General features: G+C 39.1%; 1 protein-coding gene across 8 annotated transcripts in view; it reads left to right on the forward strand.

Moving 5' to 3' along the window:
• TRAK1 (trafficking kinesin protein 1) overlaps positions 1–22,177 on the forward strand; it is a 103,497-nt gene that overhangs the window by 63,975 nt on the left and 17,345 nt on the right. For all 8 annotated transcript variants that reach the window (XM_032106001.1, XM_032106011.1, XM_032106029.1 and 5 more), the window contains 10 exons: positions 3,139–3,255; positions 8,836–8,936; positions 9,739–9,847; positions 11,638–11,716; positions 12,110–12,240; positions 12,741–12,815; positions 14,040–14,177; positions 15,766–15,842; positions 17,886–18,122; positions 19,027–19,343. In XM_032106001.1, the coding sequence (XP_031961892.1) occupies positions 3,139–3,255; positions 8,836–8,936; positions 9,739–9,847; positions 11,638–11,716; positions 12,110–12,240; positions 12,741–12,815; positions 14,040–14,177; positions 15,766–15,842; positions 17,886–18,122; positions 19,027–19,343 (1,381 nt within the window). The remainder of the gene's footprint in view (positions 1–3,138; positions 3,256–8,835; positions 8,937–9,738; positions 9,848–11,637; positions 11,717–12,109; positions 12,241–12,740; positions 12,816–14,039; positions 14,178–15,765; positions 15,843–17,885; positions 18,123–19,026; positions 19,344–22,177) is intronic.

The raw sequence follows: 22,177 nt of genomic DNA on the forward strand, positions 1-22,177 counted from the left end.
TTTAAGGACCCATACACAGTATGAGAAAACAGTACTGAAATTACATGGTACCACTACTAAACGTTGTTGGTAGATTGTCCTCCAGCAGGGAGGAATGTACACTTTATCTCATTGGTAAAGTAAATATTCTTTCTAAGTAAAGATCATTTGTTTACCCTCAGTCAAATGGATTCATGACTTCTGCTTATTTTCCAGTTGAGGCCATGTAAGTTGCTCTTGGCCAAATGTTTGCCTTAATAAATGAGGAGGAGGAATCACATTAAAATGACACATATTTTTACAGTACATGTAAAACTAGGAGTATCGTTACTGATGGATATATTCTCTTCAGAAAATTATAAAAAAAGTTCACAGATGTGTATTCATAATAATTTTCTCAGATAATTTCTTTCCAGAGAAGTACATAGACAAAAAATTAGAAAATATGTAGTACTCCATTTGTCGTCTTTTCTTCTTTTCCTTATGTTTGGTTGATTTGGTTGTTTGTGGGGTTTTAATACCATTATTATTAAAATTGATATTCTTGTAATCCTTAGCACTCAAGAAATGTCAAAAAGCAACTGTCACAGTACAATGCTTATGTTCAATAAATACCATGATACATTTTTTGACTTAAATTAGCTGGTTTTCTGCAGTAAATTTGAGCAATGATTTTCCATAGAGTGCATATGAGTAATTCTTTAGGTGAAAACTGTTAAAATTGTATTAGTTCATGGCTGACTGCAATTTAATCCTTTATACTCAATTGCTTGCTTATTGCAATAGCAGTGTCGAAAATGGGGTCTTTCCAGCCAATTGGGTGGTCTGTATTCCTCTAATTCTGCAAGGAAACAAGCATGGGAATGAATGCTCACATCTCCCACCTGTTCTTGATACCCCTCAGTTCAGTACAGTCTTAATTTTATGCTTTGAGCCAAACCCATTCAAACACCTCTGTATGAAGTACTTGTTAAAACTGCTGCTTTACCCAAAAGACTTCTGGAATAATTCATCAACTTGTAGTTGTTTGGCTGAGATTTACTGCATTTGTTCAATGGCTCCTTCCAGTAATGATGGCAGCATTCTGCCAAACTGTTTCCTCCCCTTAGTCTCTGTAGCCAAACGTCTCTAGATCCAAGCATCACACAGGAGCAGTGCTTGAAGGACTTGCTTGAGCCAATGTCTTAAAGCTTTTTACGCACTTTCCTGTCTGGATGTTGGCAAGGGAAAAATATGGGAGTGTATAATATGTCAAATTTTAGTAAAACAAATACTTTTGTTTGATTTGACCATCATTTCCAATGAAATTACTCTGTTTGTAGGGATAGGTGCACTTACAGCATGTTTCTCAGTTCTCCAGATGATGATTAACACAAGAGATTGCATCCATTTGCAGAATTTAACTCCTGTTGCTTTCACACATACAAGTGAGAGAAAAAACAAAAGCTATCCCTTGTCTGTCCTTCATGTTTGCAAGCTTCAGGTGCTTGCATTAAAAAGTTGATAGAGTGAAAGGTGCAGCATTTGGGAAGATAGGCAAGAGAAAATCTTGAAACAGCATGTGTGCAGAAATTTCAGAAGTCTGTGTCTGTTGCCCTGAAACTAAGGAAAGGGAGTGGCACCAGGCCTGCCTGGGTATGTGGTAAGAATAGGAGCAGATTTCTTCATGAATCTGCTTTCTCGTCTTTTTCTAGTAATAGTGTAAATGTGTCCTGCTTCTCAGTATTATTTTTTTACACACTGCTGTAATAAATCAGTTCTTTCTCATTGTGTGAGTAAGAGAGAGGCTTGTCCCCAAACCGAGATATAGAGCTGGATAGCTAAAAATTGCATAGGAAGCCTGGGGAGGTTATTTGAACAGCCTGGACATGCACATTCCTCAAATTGGAAGTTAAAAAACATTGCTGCTAGATAGCTCCTCCTCTGTAGGGTCAAAACCCCAGCAATATATTTTTTCCACTCAGTATTTATTAAGTGAGCCAAATTACTGAACAATAACTTGGCTTAAAATATAAACCAAACGTATTGTGGATAACTTTGTGGGACCTATTTTTCTGAAAGATTGTACAAAAGATTACGTAAAGATTTTATGGCTAGATAATGCCAGTAGCTTTTAATGCAAATATAAGTCTGACCTTCAGAAACCATTTGGAAAGCGCTATTTGCGGATACAGCAGTGATCAATAACCTCTCTTTTTATTTACTGGTTATTATATAACTTTTTTTTTTTTCCATTATGAAAGTGTCTTCCTTCAAATTCATTGACTTCAAATCCGTGTGAGCAGTAGCTGTAGATTTTGTAAGCTTTGTCACTAACATAGGCATGACATAAGGTAGCATCTAGTCATAAAATCTGGATGGTAGTTAGGGGCAGTAAGTAAGCCCCAAACAGTATTTTCAGTGACAGGAAGAAAATTCTTCCTCAAATGGTGTTGAACTAAGGGTTACGTTAGGGGGTTAACCACAGCACCATTTTACCACTATTTAAAAAACCTAGTAGTGAAATAAGAAAATGATAAATAGAAATGCCTAATGAATAGTGCAAAATTCTACACAGTTTATCATCCTCTCCCAGGCAGATCACAATCCCATGTATCTAGCTTCTGCAAGGCTGAGACATCCATATGTACATGTCATCAACAGGATAAGCTTCTAGGTTTTATCGGTACCTGCGGTGAACTGTCAAGACAGGTGATTTCCAGTACTGTGCTCATAGAGGAGAGAGAAGAAGTGGCTGGGCGTGACATGAGAGTGGCTACTTAATGTAGGTTGGGGCATCTGCAAAAAGGAAACAGTTTTTGTACGAAAGTACTAATGGTTGGCATACACAAATATAGGAGCTGAACATTCATTGTGGTGGAACTGGCTTCTACTCCTGCATAGATTACTGCCTTTTATTTCTAGGTGGAGCAAGTGGAAACTGAAGAATGCTTTGAGAGAGGGTCAGTCTTTTCTGAATAATGCTGTTTTAACATATTCAAGAGTAGAAAAGGAAAATTAGCAAAAAACCCCAAATAAACCTTCACAGAAGGAAAAAGCCATTTTATTGTTGAAGTGTTTGGTCCTTCCCTTTCATGGCAATTTTACCCTCCCTCTGATCCTTTGGTGATTAAAAAAAAAAAAAATTGAAATTAGCTTTCTATTCTTAATGCTTCACAGAAAGAACGGGACTTAGAATTAGCTGCTCGGATTGGCCAGTCGCTGTTAAAAAAGAATAAATCACTGACAGAAAGAAATGATTTCCTGGAGGAGCAAGTAGAACATATCAGAGAAGAGGTAAGATTTTTATGCCTGAATGCTGTATGATGGGGGGAATTTTCTGTTCTTGTCCATACATTTGTCTGTGGGCAGCCTGCTCCAGTGTCTGACCACCCTCACTGATAAAAATTTCTTCCTTATATCTAGTCTAAATCTGCTCTCCTTTGGTTTAAAACTATTACCCCTTGTCCTATCACAACAGTCCTTGCTAAAAAGTCTGTCTCCATCATCCTTATAAACCCCATTGAAGTACTGAAAGTCTGCAATAAGGTCTCCCCAGAGCGTTATCTTCTCCATGCCGAACAACCCCAACATTCTCAGCCTTCCCTTATAGGAGAAGGAATATTTTTGTGGCCCTCCTCTGGACCTGCTTGAACAGGTCCATGTCTATCTTGTCCTGAGGACCCTAGAGATGGGTGCTCACCAGAGTACAGTAGAGGAGGAGCATCACTTCTCTCGACCTGTTAGCCATGCCTCTTTTGATGCAGCCCAGGGTATGCACACATTGGTGTGATCAGTAAAACACACCAGAAAGCATATATCATTTCAAGTAGCACCTGTGCTTTAAAAGAGCTCTTTATCTAGAAGTACAACTGTCACTAAACTCCAACTCTAATAACTGAGCTAGGAGCAAATGTTGTTGCTTCTGTTCTGGGACAGTGACCTTGGATTTTGAGTCTCATCCATATGTGGTTTTGAGCAAGACAGAGAGCAGGAGAACAATGAATCCACAGTAGATTAAAAACTTCAGAAATGGTTCATAATTAACACTGCTCGGAGGTGTGAGATGTTGCGTTATAGCCCTGAGATGGGCTGGAGGATAAACTGCAGATGGAGTGATTGCTCGTGTGTGATAAATGATGGTGGAGCACACATGATGAAATAATATCCTTTGACGTGGCCTACCCTTTTTGGCATGGAAAACTAGTTCTCTTCTGTCCCAAAGGAGTGCTGTTGCTTGCTGCCCAAGTCCCATCATGAGGCAGACCAATTTATTCTTGTATTGGTCAGTATGACATGTACTAGGTATGTGCAAGGTGACTGAGTAGGACTGTGCATTCATATCATCCATCCAGAGTGGAAAATTTGCTGGAGGAAGGTGGAGGACAGAAACAAGCTGCCTCTGTCCACGTCTGTTTTTATTTAGTGGGACTGAGGAGCAGCATTAGGAAAAGTGCCACCAGAAATAAGCCTCTTACCAGGTGGCTTGGAATGTTGGGCCATATGTTCTGTCAACAGCCCTCTTTCACACTGTTATTTTGACTCCTTCAGAAACCGATGCTTTTGAGGCAGAGCTCATCAGAATTTAAAGTCATGACACTTTTGTGTATTGAAAATCTGTCTTCAGTAGGTTGCAGATTTTCTATTAAAACTGAATTTTGAATATTTGAACAGAACAGTAACTAAGACAACTGTCTTTAAAGGCAAGAGATAAGAGAAAAGAATTTATTTGGTATTTCTAAAGTTCTGTAAAAATTGTCTAAAAATTGTTTGTCAGGGAGATAGGAGTTTTCTCTAATACAGGGACACATTTTTTCTGGTGTGTGGTATAAAATTAAGGTTTTATTGGTGTATGTGTTATGGCATGGATAATTTAGCTTTATATCTCTTTGACCTTTGTCATGACAAAACCTTCTGTCCCTCCCATTAAGCAGGCTGAGGTTTTCCTGTGTGCTGGTAACATGCCACATTGACAGGGACACGTCAAAGTAATAAAGACCTGTGCAAAACGCATCAGATTCTTGGGTTTGTCTTTTGAGTTCTTAGGTGCTGCTTGGTTTAAGAAGGGGCTGTGATTATGTTCAGTAAAAACTGATGTAACCGAGATTTTTGCTGTAGTGCACTAGGGAACAAAAGATGAGTGGACTGAAGCAAGCACTGTAGCGTGTGCACAGACATTTCAGTCTCATCTTACTGTTTCAGTATTATATTCTAGAAGCATAAACATTATACTGAGGAAACTTTCTTAATTGTAAAGTATTTTGGTTGCAGAGATGGGTGTCTGCCTTTTCAGCAGCAGAGTGTAGTTCCCAGGTACAGTGTGTCTATCTACTGTTCTGTAAGAATGCTGCAGCTCCATGTTCCTTTTCTCTGGGATGGTGCTACCTACACTTTAATATTGTCTCCTTTGAAATTAGAGCTCAGTATCAAAGAAATGTAAACTGTAAATCTGCACAATGTGAATTGTATTTGGAATGGAGTACCTTACTAGATTAGCTTCTCCTAATCTTTCTAAATTTCCCAGTTCCTGCTTCTTTTTCCTCTACATATTTTGTCCTATGTTTCTGAGGCTGAAATGGCAGCACTTCCAAGACAGTGTCAGTCCTCAAATAACACAACCTCAAACCTGTGTTAACATCCGGGTAATACAGCCCTCTAGACCTGTTACTCGAGTTCCAGGTCACCTGTCAGAGTTTGTGTTTTGATGATAGCAGGTTTCAAAGTCCGGGTTTGATTTTTGTCCTGTGTAAAGTGAGAAGAAAGGAAGAAGCTGAATTATAATCTGGAATGGTAGCTTAAAAAAGGGAACACTGCTTTTGGTCTATTAGGAGTAGAAAGTAATGTTGGAAAGACAGAAATGCTCTTTGACTTGGTACTTGCATGCATGCTACTTACATACAGAGGAAAAGGGTGTCTTCCTTTTGAGTAATTCCAGCCTGTTAAGCACTTAGTTGCTGTCAGTCAGGAAAACAAATCAGCTCTACTCTTGAAACAGTTGTTCCAGATTCAGTAAGGATTGATCCTGTGAGTTAGGTCCCAAGTCTTTAAACTGTTGTTCTCTGCGTGAGGATACTTTTATCTTTTACTTAAATTATTTTTAAGACAGGTGCAGCTATTTCATGAGGTAGTTCCGAAGCTGAATGAAGCTATCAGGCCAGCGAAGGGAATTAAAAGCCTGAAGAAATGAGCTATCACCATGGGCCTTGTCCCATGTGCAGCAAGGGCTCAGTCTCTATTGCTTGGTAACAATACCAAGATTGTGCAGCAGTAATGTGGCAGTGTTTGCTCCGGAGGGCACATGTTGCAGTGGCTTGTGAAAATGTAGAACAGGCTATTTCTATTCATAAAACAAGTCCAGTGTTTTGCAGTATGAAAATGTGTTCTGGGTCTGTCTGGGATGCAGGTAATACTCTTCACCAGCCTACCTGGTGCTGTGCTTTGGATTTGTGACTAAATTAGTGTTGATAAAAACAGTGTTTTGGCTGCTGCTGAGCAGTGCTTGCACAGCATCTACCAGGCTCTTTTCTTTTTCCCTCATGCCCCTCCGAACCTCCCCACCCTTTTTTTGGTTTTTTTTTTTCCCTTCTTCACTCTGTCCACCATCTGCACAAGATGCTGGGAGGGTGCGCAGCTCTGGTAGCTGCCTCAAACTGACCAAAGGGATGTTCTATACCATATGTTGTTATGTTCAACAACAGAAGGTCAGGAAAAGGAGAAAGAATCTGGGACATTCATCGTTATGGTGTTTGTCTTCACAAATGACAGTTCTGTGTGCCAAGGTCCCAATTTCCAGTAAGTGGCTGAACATGCAGCTGCTGATAGAAGAAAGTGAATAAATTCCTTATTTTGCTTTGCTTGCATGGGGAACTTTGCTTCACTTATTAAACTGTCTCAGCCCATGAGATTTTTCTTGCTCTTGAGCTTCTGAGTCTCTCCTTCATCCTATAGGGATTGTGGGGCAGACTGTGTGCTCAGCCAGTGGGTGCTTAGGTTAACACGCCACGAAATGCTGCATCAGAGGGAGGGAGGTGTTGCTGGAAGTTACTGTAGTGAGTTTCACAGCCTGATCGAGATTGGAAGTGAGCTCTGGAGGTCATCTTGTCCAAACCCTCTTCTCAGGCAGGGCCCCCTTCATGCCAAGGACCATGTCCAGACAGTGTTTGACTATCTCCAAGGATGGAGACCACACAAAGTCTCTGGGCAACCTGTGCCAGTGCTCAGTTACCCTCACAATTAAAAAGTTGCACCTGATGTTAAGGAGGAACCACTCATGTTTCAGTTTGTGCCTATTGTTTCAGGTTCTGCTCCATTAAAAGTCAACCTTTCTGACTATTCACCCTCTTTTGGAGGATTGGAATGCTCGGAAATGGCAGTAGAAATAGTATCCTCAGTCTTTTTAATTCATAGGAAAAAAACACAGTAGCAAGAGCTGGAGATGATCTAGTGTCCACCCACAGGCAGTATCTGAATCCTTGCTACTTAAAGAGGCTGAGTGTGCTGAAGGGAAGTAAATTGTTATTTTTGGTTCAGAATTTTTGTTCTCCTGAAATGGAGAAAGCAAGCCTCCAAGACTTAATACACAAATTTTGTTTAACAGTTTTTGAAAATGTGGTTGAATGGGGATAGTTTTTTTTCCCCTTGCTATTTAAAACCCATGTCTCAGGAGGACTTGGTGCCTTAGCACTTCTCATTATGCAGAATAGTCTTAGTTAAGTAAATGACCTTGTTTGCTTCAAATTTCTGCACAATTCAAGTGCTTTTTTGGGTTGTGTCTGCTTTTTTCTTCGATGAAAATGGAGTTGAAATCTATGTCATTGATATTCTCTGGGTTTTTTTCCAATAATATCTACAAAGAAAAGTATGCTTACACTGTGAAAAGCAGAAGTTTAATATAAAGAAGTGTGCTGTGCATTTTTCACATGGGAAAGTGCAAACTGAGGGCCAAGCCTTGCAGTGCAAGTGGAAGGGAATGGATGTGTCTGATCAGTTATGCTATCTATAGTCGTGCAAGGCAAATAAAAATTAATATTTTGCTACTGGCATCTTAAATCACAGCTGTGAAGTGGTGTACATGCTACTGTCTAATTGGCTTTTAACCCTTTTCTTGGAGAATAGCAATATAAAGTAACAAAGATTATGTTTGTGGAGCTCACAGTTACAGGGAATCTTAATCACCCAATTTTGATGTTTTGCTCATTTTTGATGTATGTGTGTACTAAGTACAGGAATCCCACAAACCACTTTACCAGAGCCAAAAAAACCTGGAAGCTGACTGCAGCCTCCACTGTTGGAACAGCCTCCGAACAGCAGTCTCCCACTGTGTGGTGGTGTTCCGCAGCTCAACAGGCACTTGAGTTGCAATTGCAACCTTGCTACACAAGCATTTCAGTAATTTTATGTAAAATCTCTTGGAGAGGAAGAAATGCCTGCATCTGAGGCCTGCACGGTATGCATTCAAGCCAGATGGTGACAGTCATCACACAAAATGGATAAAAGCAATGTTTGGCTTGATTGTGCCACATGATTTCTTGCCCGTATCATTGCAATATATCCATTACTGTGCTTGTGAATCTAGACTAATGCAACAGTGAATCAGGATTGCTCATCATAAAGAAGGTGAAAAAGAAGCACGTCTAATAGCAGTGAAATTGCATTTTTGGACATGTAAAAAAACATTTAGTGGCTAATTTAGAAGGTACACTTTTCCTTCTTTCTAAGAAAGAAAAGAAGTGGTTCTGGTCTGTTTCAGTCTTGGGCTCTTGATTTTGTGTGAAGATGATGCCTGCAGGGTGAATAGCGAGCTAATTTATGGTGAGTTTGCTTAGGAATGTGTCTGGAAAATCAGCCTACTGATCTGTGAGCTCTTTCCTTGTGTAGGTTTCTCAGTTGCGGCATGAGCTGTCCATGAAGGATGAACTGCTCCAGTTCTATACCAGTGCTGCCGAAGAAAGCGAACCGGAGTCTGTCTGTTCCACCCCGTGAGTTAATCAATCTACAACGTTGAACCAGCATCTGTTGGACAATTTAATAGCTTTGAAAAGTGGTAAAATTACCCCTGAATTGGCTGGAACTATAAATGGGACTCAGAACTTGGTGCAAGGCTCCAGCTGGAAGGATTTGCATTGAGCCAGCTGGCTATCCAGGTGCCAACAAGAGCCAGGAGGGGGAGAGTACATAGGGAGGCTGCTGACACAGTGCTGCAACTTTGAGAGGAACTGGGTCACTGTTGTGGTGAGGCAGCCGTGGGTCTCACTGACAGTAGCCCAGTACACCACATACATTTGCATGCTGTGCTAGGACATGCTACATGAGTAACCTTTGTGCTTGAAGGACCTGAAGGCACTATGGAAAAATTCCAAGCTGAGGGAAAGAAATAAAGCATGGCTTACAGTGTGGGTTCCAGGCAGTTAGCTGGCTGAACAGCATTGCAGGCTCTGAGGGGCTGTCTGCCCTTGCAGAGTTATTGCTGCATTCTGATGAAGCATGTGCAGCATTAATCAGGAGCTATTGGACTGCTCCCTGTAGTAAGGTGGTTTCTTTTCTCATAGCCTTGGCTGAATAAGTTTTCCATAGGAAATGTGTGGAATAACAAAAAAATTTTTTTAAATGTTCTCTTTTGAAATTCACTGCAGATTTATTGCTGCCCAAAAGTATTGTCAGGAATAAGCTGTATTTCATGTAGCTCTGTTTGCTTCTGAGGCCTGTGTTCAGTCTGTGCTTCTGTGAGATTGGCCATAATACACGTAAAAATAAATTAAAATTGTCGCTTTCTCGTACAAGGCTGAAGAGGAATGAATCTTCTTCCTCCGTCCAGAACTACTTTCATTTGGACTCTCTTCAAAAGAAACTCAAGGACCTTGAAGAGGAAAATGTTGTCCTTAGATCTGAGGTGAAATTGCTCCCTTTGTTTTGCTTACTATAGTTGTTCATCTAAGGGCCAGAACAAATTATTGAGAAGCTTGTATTAAAAGTTGAGAGTCTAACTAAGAGTGTGATTCCACATGTAACAGAGGTCTCTCTATAGTTGTTTAATGACCATCCTTTATCTTTCTTAATGAAGGAAAGGCTGAAGTGTGGAAGCTACGTAGAATCACAGAATTGGTTAGGTTGGAAAAGACCTCTAAGGTCATTGAGGCCAACCTTTGACCCATCAATACCTTATCAACTAAATCAGAGCCCTCGGTGCCATGTCCAGTCCTTTCTTGAACACCTCCAGGGATGGTGACTCCACCACCTCCCTGGGCAGCCCGTTCCAGTGTCTAATCACCCTTTCTGTGAAGAAATTCTTCCCAGATGAAGCTGCATGCAAAGCAATTTTTGTGCAGTAAGAATGTGCAGGAGCATGGGCAGATTTTGGAGTCCAGGATTGCACTTTGAAACAGGTTTTAAAGGGCTGGCAGATAAGTGTGACTTGAGCTGCAGATCTGAAGTTTGTAGGCTGGCATGTTCTCTCTAATACCAGTTCAATGTTTGTCAAAATAATAATTGCTAGCCTGAATTTGCATTGTATTTCTTCATTTTGAGTTTCAAGTCAGGCAGTTAATATTTTAAATTGAATGTATTTTTCTTCTTTTTTATTTCTGATATTATTCTGTTTGTTTCACAGATGACAGTTTTTAAAAGTTTAATAATTGAATATGAAGTAAATAATTTTATGTGTTTAATCCAACTTTTAAACCTTGGGAGCATGTTACCACTTTGCAAACATGTAACATGAGTGTAGCAGAGGAGGTACTTTTGGTCTAAGAATGAATGTATGAAAACAGAGTGTTATGACCATTGTAAATAGGTAGTGCCACACCTTTGCACAAGACACCAGATAATGGAGACTGCTGTACTCTTAACTGAGAAGTTCACAAGGAAGACGAACAGTAGATGGTCTGAGAATAATGAACATGGAGTTAGAACTGAGAGAGCCACTGCATCAGGAGCTGGTAGGAAACCCCATGCAGCACTGTCTTCCCATCCAGGGAGATTCAGTCTGTGCCAGCAAGGCACAGGATGAAGCCAAATCTGAAACCTGTGAGTTGTGCAGTTCTCTACAGATGCAGTCTGTGGGTGTCTGTGCATGCCTCCAGCGTGGGGAATAGATTACCACCTGAGACCCACTGAGGTGGTGCCAGACAGAACCAGCTGGCTTGCAGCCATGCTGCTCTTGGCACTCCCAGAGTCAGAGTGGAAAAGACAAAGCAGGGAAGGAGGTAGCGCTAAGGTTTTTTGTGGGATGTATGGTTACAGTGCCAGAACTTTTCAAATAGTATCAAATAGCATATTTTTTAAATACTTGAACGTTTAATTCAGTTATTTAAACCAAGCGTTTATTTAGTTTTTGATGATACCTAGCTTTGTTCAGGTGACAGATCAGGCTTTGCATGCTAACCTTTTGTATGTCCAAGCCTTTTTCTTTTTACTTTTAGTGCAAAATACACAAGTGACATCTAGTGGGGGTATGGTGACAATGATGCAAGTTTCTCCATACAGTAATGTGTCTGCTGAATGTTCACCTGGCCTCTTTTTCCAGAACATGTGGGAGGGCAGGCAAAAACTGTGGTTTCTCACTGTCTTCCTGAAGGAGTGATTAGAATAGCTTGTCTTTCTGAAGCAGATGGAAGTGCAGCAACAGACTGGCAAAGAACAAATGTGCTAATGTAGCATATTTGATGTGGATTTCTTGAACAGGCCTGTCAGCTGAAGACTGAAACAATTACTTATGAAGAGAAGGAACAACAACTTGTCAATGACTGTGTAAAAGAGCTAAGTATGTCCCTACTTCTTTACATTTATTTGAGATAGTTCAGTAAAAAAAAACCAGAACAGATCAGACAGTCATGTTTTTCTCTGGTACTTATTTTCCTTTTATAAATCGTTATGAGGAGAAAATTCCTGGCTGAAATTTCACTGCAGAAAATGCTGGCTGAAAGCTAAATCTTTCTCATTTAAAAATAGTTTTGCTTTGAAAATGTTCAATCTCCTTTGCAGCGTGAGCACTTGGTGCCTTTCTGGTTTTGTGTCCTACTGTGTTTTTCAAAAATACCATACTGTGTATTGGGGTAAGATTCTGCTGAAGCAAGTGATGTTCCAAGAGAACATATTTATGCTTACTTTTCTGATTTTGGGTTTGTGATGTTAATTGTAATCACTTATCTTAAAGGGGATGCAAACATCCAGATTGCCAATATCTCCGAAGAGTTAGCAAAGAAAACTGAGGATGCTGCCCGGCAGCAAGAAGAAATCACTCATCTTCTCTCTCAGATAGTCGATCTGCAGAAAAAGGCAAAAGCTGTAAGCAATCCAGTTGAGAGACTACTGTTGTTGGTTGCTACTATTGTAACTGAAGGACAAGATAAAATCCTCTCTGTACTAGAGCCCAAAGGAAATATTCCACTCTCCTTATGTGGGTGACCTTGTTTGGTGTTTAATATGTAGTATACTTGACTAGAAAGCATCAATTTATTAAAAGATGCATATATAGTTTATCAAATGCAATAGTTAAAATTATTTTAAATATTAGATTTAAAATTCTGCTCTGAGTGATGTCAATGAGACAAGAATGTCAGTGCAAGTGGGCACACACTTGTTTGGGGGTTCATTTGGGAAGGTGCATTCTGATGCTGTGTGTTTTTGTGTAAGCATTTTAGATGTTTTTAAAGTAATGTGTAGATTAACATTTCTGCAGAGGAGAGGTGAGAAGAGTTGGAATGTTCCTTCTTACCTGTAGTATAGGATAAAATATCACAGGACAAAACACTGCAGTATTTCTAACATTTTTTGGCATATTTTAGTGTGCAGTTGAAAATGAGGAACTTGTCCAGCATCTGGGAGCAGCTAAAGATGCCCAGAGACAGCTCACAGCAGAGGTGAGTACATTACTTTGTAATACAGTAACTCAGTAGCAAGTCAGTGACTGTTCACTTTGCCTCTCTGATCTGAGCTGGATCAGAAGTCTTAAATAGTTTTGCCTATTTATATGGAATGAAGGAACATTTGTGTTCCTAGTAGAGTTCAAAACCTTTTCTTTTCTGTTCTCTGCTCCTTCAAATGACACACATTTTGAAACACACAGGGTTATTGGCTGTATAGGAACCCCTTTAGAGGTTGACTTCTCTAGGCTGGTAATTTCAGCCTATTTTGACTAGTGAGATAACATGGAAGAGCTCATTTGTGCTCTGTTTGTTCAGTGAATAAACATAAGGCAGTCCAGTATTTCTGGTTGTCTTACAGGTGCTACATTCACATGAAAAAAATGGACAAGATAGAATGAATAGAGCTTGATCCCTTTAGGATGTGTCTTGGACTTGCACTACTTGATGATGAAAATGAGAATGGCCAAAGAAGCTTTTCCTGTGGGTGGACCTTTTGTACCTGTGGTGCTCAACAAAGATTGGGCTCATGCTTCTCTAGTACTTTCTTATGAAAGAAAATGAACAGGATCTTTTTTTCTGAACCAAATAGCTGATTTTTATGAAACTTGTAGGAATGTGGTGTTTCAGGCTGCTGCCCCTTTGCCAAACTGAGTTGAAGTGGCTGATGAACCCAAAAGCTGTGAGGGTACACAGACATCTGTAGACAGAGTGATTACATAAGATGTGTTTCCTGGGAAAACTAAAAATAAGTCATGGTTTTAGACTGTTGAAAGCTATGTGTGTATACGTATGTATGCATGAAAGTCCTGGCTTTAAAATTCCTAAGTCCTTTGGACCATAGTGGAATGGCTTGTCCTCAGCCCACGGTGTTTGCCCCTGTGGTCATCATGGAAGTGATTAGGCACTAAACCTGATCAGACTAATGATGCTTTTTTAGCTCTGTATCTTCTGCTTGACGGTGGCTTCATGTAGATATGTAGGGAAGGAAATGGAGCAAACAGTTCCTTCTGCATTTTGTGTCTTACCCTGCCTGCCTTCCCATTACTAATCTATGTTATTAATGATTCTCCAGTGATACTCAATTGTTGGAGATCTGTTCCTTTAAAGTGGGATATTCTTCCCTACGCCATTACTGCTTACCAGTATTAAAAGAATTAGCAGGATTTTTATGGTAATAGTGCAGCCATAAGGTCTTGGACTGTTTTCTCGATGTTACAGTTGCGAGAGCTGGAAGACAAGTATGCAGAGTGCATGGAAATGCTTCATGAGGCTCAAGAAGAGCTGAAAAACCTTAGGAACAAGACAATGCCAAATGCTATATCACGTCGGTACCACTCCCTTGGTCTCTTCCCTATGGTAAGCAGATTTAAGGGAAAACCTGCATAAACCACGCAAAGGAAGCGTGTTTGCATCTGACTTAAAGCTTCAGGGATAGGATGCCAGGTCTGGCATAAGCACGGATGAAATGTGTATTTGTGCAGTGTTACAGGACACCTGAGTGTTCAGTTTTGCATACCTGGTTCTGCAACAGTGGTGCTGTGCAGCTCTGCTGCAGCATTAGGTCCAACCTGCAGCTGGCTGTGCTTATGCTGTGAATCCTGGGTAGTACTAACAGGTTGTTACACAGTTCTGTACATCTTGGTTAAGCATCTCCTGTACTGCAGTGGCTGATCTTCATTAGGAGCTTGCTGCTTTTCTTCAATATCCTTGGAGATATAACTTCCTAATAACATAACGATGTTTTCCAGGCATGGCATCGTTCTAGTCCCTTACAATATGTACATTCTAGTTCTTGAGTACTTGAACAGGGTTAAACAGACCTTCTTGTTCTATGGTGACTGAAAATTCAGTGGTTCATTAAAAGAATGTTAGTTGCTAATCTGTATTATGGCAACAAATTACGCTGGTTTCACTGGTGTTACCAACTTTGTTTAGCTGATTTCATGTGATTATGACATTTAAAGCCCAGGAAATATGCATACCCTCAATGAAATGAGAAAAAAAGAATGGATAAGAATGTGTCCAGTGACTTGCTCTGCTTTGCGTGTGTATCTCTAGAGTAGTTAGATTACTCCTGAAGGCAATGGTATCAGTGGTTTCTTTTGCAATACATCAATGTAATCAAGCAGCAAAATCTGGCCTGCCTTGTCTTGTCTCGTCTCACTGCTGGGGAAGAACGCATTTTATTTGTGCTCACAAGAAGTAAATTGCCAGCAAAAGCTTAGCTTGCTTTTTTGTGTTCCCTTCTGAGACTGAACACAGGCCAATTTAAAGTGCAGATGTTTAATAATACAAGTTGTGCTTGCACAAATACAGTTGAAAGCTGTAAAAAGTATGCTTGTGCTGAGATAGGTTTATGTGTTTTGTGTGAAAATTTTCAAATGTTGAATCATGGGACAGAAGATCATTCAGGTTTGTTATTGTTTGATACTTAGACCCTGCACCCAGCAGTAAAACTTAGTGACCAGCCACGGAAAATTGATGGCCTGTTACCTCTAAACTTATGGGGGAAGTATATAGTGCTTTATGCCAAGAATCATGTCATTTTTGTGGATGGGTGGATAATGCTCTGAGTTTTATGTTTATTTTAAATGAAAACATAGAGGGCAAAGCTTCATACATGAAAGGCGAGTGTTGCTGAGTGTAAAATTCAGTCTGGGAAGGTGGATCGTGTTGTTGCCTACAATATTCTCTTATGGTTCTTTGGCAGATATTACGTAATATCAGATGGTACATACTATGGAAAAGTGAAACTAAGCCATATTTTGTCAGTGCTTTAAATTCTACATTAGTTTTCTGCTAGTTTTTCATTTTTAAACCTTCCTTTTTCTTCTAGGTGTACTCTTTATTACTTATTATTTTGTATAAGTAATTTACTATTTTCTGTCATGCCAACCTGTTAATACTATGCTATTTGTTTCTCTTTTTTGCTTATTTTTAACAGGATTCTTTGGCAGCAGAGATAGAAGGGTCAATGAGGAAAGAGCTGCATTTAGATGAACCTGACTCTCCTGACTTGGCGTACGACTGAAAAGAATTGGTTCCTAATTGATTGGTTATATCTGAAGTTAATTATTTGATGAGAAAAGAAAAAACAGGAAATAGCTGAGCTAGAGATTTAAAAAGGACTATTTCTTTCAGAGTGTGAATGATAGAGAGAAAGGAAGATAAACTGTCTAGTTATTGGGGTGTTTCTATTTTCTGCTAAAACTGCCAAAAGAAAACACCTATACATAGGCTTTGCCTTGTCTTAAAAACTTTTTTCCTGGATGCTGAGAACGAGAAAAGGTTTGGTTTTTTGTGTTTTACCATGCTATGTTTCTTCAGTTACCAGTTAGGGGAGGAGTTCAAGTTAGTGGGTTTTCTCTTGGTGAGTTTTATAACATAAGTTACCAGGTAACTATTGATCTAATCCAATTTTTACAGGAAGAACATCAGGGCAGAAAGGGATTTGGAATGGTTGGGTACTCAGTGTGATGCCCATTATGCCTGAGCTGAAGTTCTGTTGAATTAAACAAGAGAGTAGTTTGAAACAAGTTAAGTGCTTGCGACAGCCCCAAAGCTATAGATAGATACAGCTTGGCAGAAATGGCCTCGCTGATGCCAGTTCCACGTGTACTTCAATAGGTTTATCTCACAGATTTGTACAAAGCATGGATTGTTTAATTTGAAATAAGTTAATCCAGTTTACAGGGTCTGTTACAGAAACAGAGTTTACAAAACAGGACAGTCAGGAAGGGTACAGTAGGCAGTTCCCAGAAACCTTCTAATTGCTTTTACAAAATGCCTGACGCATACACTGACCTTTTCTGTGCCTGAGTCAAGAACTGTAAATGAGGCTTTGACAGAGTGAAATGTTGATTAGAAAAATGTAAGGTCAGAAAGTTGTGAGCATGCTTAAACCCCATAGGATCCTTTCATCCTTCCAGTGTAGTCTAACTTAAAGCTAGTTTAATTTCTTTAGAATGTCTCATTTACTTTGTCTGTACCAGCAGAGGATAATTTTTTTTCAGTTCCATGACTTTTCTTGGTTTTATTTATTTGTGCAGTGGTAACTGCAAGCTCCATGGGACTTTTTATTGATAAATTCTCTTAGATTCAGCCTCTTAAAGACATACATGTATAGACTTGGAGCCTACAAACAAAGGGTGCAACTGTTGATCACCCATGACAGAAGGAAAGAAATTTGAATGACATTAAATAGCCTAAGTCATGCTGTCACTGTTACAGCTTGGCAGTGTTACCTTTCAGACAGAAGGAATGTGCTGTTCTTGTGTTCAGCCCATGTTGAACTGTAAAACAAAGCAGCGGTGGCACTTTTGTAGCATGATGTAGGGTAATTTTATTTTGTCAAGAAATTTCTGCTGAAGTGTCATCTGATGTCAATCTTGAAGCAGGTGGACAGTATTTGTTATGGTATAAGGTCAATGTTGATAAAGAGTGAACTGGAGAAGTAGGTCAAAAATTAGGTTTCCAGCCTTGACATGCTCTCTCTCAAGTCTTGGTCCATTATATTTCTGGGATTTTTTTCCTTTTTTTTTTTTTTTTTTTTTTTAAGTACTATTTAAGAGGGTTGGAAATTGCTGTCAAAGATAAAAGACACAAGACTTGCTTGCATGGAGATACTCAGGAGAGTAAATTCAAACTCTCTTTTAAAATGGATTAGCCAGTTTATAGTTAAGAGTTGAAGGGAGCTCAATTCTGTTTTTTAAGAACTCATTTTTACATAATGGCTTTATGGCACTTTTAACTGATGTACTGAAATGTTCTTTCACTTATTTTTTTTTTTTAATATTTGAAAGGGTCCTTGCACATAATTGTCAAATGTTGTGCCAAAATTATTCTAGGGTGATGGAAGAATTATGGTGATGGATTGAATGTAATATCCAGACTGAACTAGTATGGGACCCTCTGCATACTGCTTTACAGAACTATACATAAAAACCAAGGTGTTTGGTTGAGCTGTGAATAGGAAGAGCTGTTACTAAGCTGTTACCTGTTTCTCTGTTCTTTCTCAGGGTAAGAAGTTATTGTGTGATTATTAACTGCATATGTGTTTTACAGTCATCAGAAGCGAGTCTTTGAGACAGTGAGAAATGTCAATCAAGTTGTCAAGCAGAGATCCATGACTCCGTCACCAATGAATATCCCAGGCTCCAACCAGTCCTCTGCTATGAACTCAGTCATTTCTAGTTGTGTCAGCACTCCACGTTCCAGTTTCTATGGGGGAGACATCTCTAACATTGTGATAGACAACAAGACCAATAGCATCATCTTAGAGACAGAGTCCTCGGACAATGGGTCAGTACTGTAGCACTGGAATTTGTGTTCGCTTTGTTTCTGACATAAAGGCAAAGTGTTTCTATTTTCCTCCTCTTGTCTTAGGTAGTGCAGTTGCCACAGTGGCATACACCTTCAAAATTTATTTTGTGCTTACAGTTTTTGAGCACTCAAGTTTATTTAGAAAGGAAAGCTTTTAGAAAGTTCTGTGAATCAGTGTCTGCGACTCAGACCTGTTCTAAGATGCAACATCACCAGATGATGTAAAACCACTCTTTGTTTTTGTGGGTCAACACTTAAAAAGAATTGTATTTTCACCATTTTACATAAATTCCAGGAAGTTCTGATCCCAGATGCAGCTACAGTTAACTTTTTTGATCCTAAAACTAAATAAAGTGTGCATCTGTAGGTTACCTAATATGAAAACTTTTGAATGAAAGCAATCAGAACTTTACTTTTCTAGCTTCTTTCTCTTCCCCCAGTACAGCTCCACTCTGTGCTGTATATACCTTTCAGTAAAAGCAGCTTAATACTTTAAAACAATATATGTTTGTCGTGTTTACTCTTGTGACTCACTGTGGTGTTCTTGCAGCATTGGCCCTTTAACGTGGGGCCTGCTTACTTGAGTCTGTGTAACAAGTAGACATCTCCCACCTCTTTGTCAGAGGAAGCTCTTAAGTAAAGCACACGTTTCCAGCCAGGAGTTTTTACGCAGGAACTAGGATTCAAAACTCTTTTACTATGAAATAGACTGGTGTTTGCCTTTGAGCTGTCCCGATGACTAGCGAGTTGTTCCCAGACATAGTAATTTAAAGGTACTTACGTCTCAAAACTGTCATGTGGAAGTTTTAAGCATTTTTAAGAATGTGGTTTTTTCCCCTCCCCCCTTTTTTTTTATTTGTCTATGTCCCCCTTTATGTTTTAGAAATGAAGACAGGATGAAGAAGCCTGGAACTCCAGGGACTCCAGGCTCCAGTGACCTAGAGACTGCCCTTCGCAGGCTCTCCCTCCGGCGGGAGAATTACCTCTCGGAGCGCAAGTTCTTTGAGGAAGAGCAGGAAAGGAAGTTGCGGGAACTGGCAGAAAAGGGAGAACTCCACAGTGGTTCCGTTACCCCCACGGAGAGCATCATGTCACTGGGAACTCACTCCAGATTTTCAGAATTCACTGGATATTCAGGAATGTCTATCAGCAGTCGCTCCTACCTGCCAGAAAAGCTTCAGATTGTGAAACCACTAGAAGGTGATAACAAAGGGCCTCGGCCTTTATCTGTTGTTATTAGTGACTCTTTGTGGTCTCTTATCCATCACCAGAAAGCAGGAAATCTTTGTAATACATATTCTTTTTACTTTAGAGACAGTAATCCACGCTGTTGGTTTGAGATCTTCTAGCTACTGTATTTTTCACAAGCCTTAAAGGTGTTAGGAAGCAATCCCAGCCAAGGCAGTAAAATAAATATTACAGGCCACATGTGCACATCAGCAGTGCACCTTTACATCTGACTTAAATGCTACCATTTCGTAATTGGAAAAGGAAAGTGGATAAATCTATGAAATCTAAACAAGAGTTCTGTAAATGAGTATCTGGAAAGGCCTTTACCTGCTTTCAATTAGTCCAGTTGATGTAATAAGACTGTTTTAGTGATTTTTTTTTATTGGGCTGTTTGAGTGGTCATACATGAGTCACTATGGCTTTGCATTTCATGTATTAAAGAGGTGGGGTTTTTTAAAGTCAAATATTCTTCATTCATTGTCTCAGGAAAAGGCAAGATAGAGATAGATGGTAGTCAGGGCTAGAGCTCTGTTTCTAAGTTCTTTTCAATAGGCTGTTTAAACAAAGCTGTCCAAGCATATGTAGTATAGTCTGCCTGGCTTTCTTCAGTTCTTTCAGGTTGTGGCTGGAAGTTAGTTGAGTCAATTCCTCCAGGTTTTAAACCAAATGAAGTTTTCCTGTAGTACTTCACCGATACACTAGCTAATATCATTTAGCCTTGGCTTCTCTCTCTCTCTTTTCCTTTAACAGAGCTCTTGTATTGCATTGCATTGTGTGTGTTTTAGTTGCAGAACTTCCTTTTTTTCATCTTTTTAGAACAAATTTATTTCATCTATAAGGAGCATATAGCATGACACATACTCAGAAGCAAAAATAAGCATTCTTATGTCCTGAAGAAAGTGATGTACTGTACCTACCTGTTCAAATGAAACTATGGCCATAGCGCACCAACTCATACTGTCAAGCAGATTTTAATAATTTGTTTTCATGGCTGCTTTTAAAGGTCATAAAACTTCTTGTACCACGTGAGGGAAAGAAAGGATGATCCCACTTTGTTTCAGTTTCTGGTTGCTACCACTGTAATAAATTTCTGTCACCATCCCATTATATCTGCTTTTGTCTTCCAATAAACTCTTAAAGTCTTTATCATCTTTCTATCTGTCTGGGTTTTTTTTTTCTCCCTGGTTTTGTTCAGTGTTTTCACTGGGTCATTTCTGTCTTGAAATTATTGCTCCTTTTAAAGTACTTCTCATGTTTGGTTTTAGATGTTATTTGTAGCATGTTTGTGTCTGCCTGTTTCATAAGTTTTATGTTGGTTAACTTTTATTAATTAAGTATCTTTGTGATTTTGTTTTTCCCTTCAGCTTAGTTTCTTTTCTGAATATTTTTCATGAGACTTAATTTTTTTTTTTTTTCAACTTCACGGCTGCCTTCAGACTACTGGGGCAAAATAGTCTGCTGTACCTGCAGACTGTTATAAGTAGTTGTGCCTTTGGTTTTATTACTGTGTTGGGTGCTCATGCCAGAAAACAGAAGAAATAAAAATTAGTTCTGTAATAAATTTAATATAGGTTAATGACTTCTTCTCCTTTAAAGCAATCTTTTAAATCCCCCAGAAAAAAAAAGTGACAGAAGCACTAAGAAATTAATCTTCTTTTGCACCTTTAAAAAAAAAACATGCTTTCTTTTAGTCAAACAGAAGCAATCCTTGATGTGATTTGCTTTAGTTATAGTCTAGTGAGATTTTTCTTGTTTCTTTTTTTTTTTAAACTATGCACTTGTAACTTGTTGTGTCATAAGCATGAAATGGCATTACCTGTGTCCTGAAGGAAAACTAAAAACTTGGACTGATTATGTCTTCACCCACTTTTGTTGCCATTGTGGGAGCAATACACTGTGAATTCCTAAGCTTTCTCTGGTCCCCAAACCTTATGTGCAATCATGCAGAGATATCAGGAATATAGGGAAAAAAATTATTCCATTCATATACTTATTTTGTTCTTATATTCCTTCTTCCTTCAGTGGCAGTCCCACTGTCACACAGTAATTCCCTCATGCCAACTTTTTCTGATAAAATACTTTACAAAACCATCTGGGAGGCACCTGGGACTGAATGTAGGCCAAAAAAGTGTTGTATTTCCCTCTTCTTTTGACTTCTGCAGCTTTCTTTTTTCTTTTTATTGGGGATTTACTGTTGTTGGATTCCCTTGTACATTTGTGTTCATTTTCTGTATGGGAAATTAAAGCTTGCTTACACACATTTTATGAGATCAAGATTAGACCCAGATATCTTCCTGTTTGTGATGGAGCTTAGGCTATTTTGATTTCTGTAGTTTTAATAGAAATGTTAAAGCTCAAAATGCAGATATTTTGGTAAATACCTTTCCTATGGGAAGATATGAGATATATTTTAACAATTAAGTGCTTGTATTCCACACAGTTTATTTTAAGTATAAGTTTTGGTGTGCTTTAAGGTGAAAAAGGTTACATCTTCAGGAGCTAGCATGTAGAAGTTAATTGAATTTTTATACTTGCAGGTAGTGCAGAAAGAAATTTTGATTTTCTTTGTTCTTTAATTCTTGGAGTAGAGTCTGACAGAAAACCTCTACCCCTAGGTTAAGGCTTGACAATATCTGTCGCTTCTTCACATTCTGGGGTATTTCTTTTATATAGAAGCAAAAAACTTGGCCTTTGTGACAATTCAGAAGTAAATACAAGTTCTAAGGATGTCTCTTCTCTCATTTTGGGGTTGTAATGGTTTCTACTTCTTGAGCTTTGAGGGTGTGAATTTTCTTTAATCCCTC

The sequence above is a fragment of the Corvus moneduloides genome, chromosome 1 (genome assembly GCF_009650955.1).
Source record: "Corvus moneduloides isolate bCorMon1 chromosome 1, bCorMon1.pri, whole genome shotgun sequence".
NCBI lineage: Eukaryota > Metazoa > Chordata > Aves > Passeriformes > Corvidae > Corvus > Corvus moneduloides.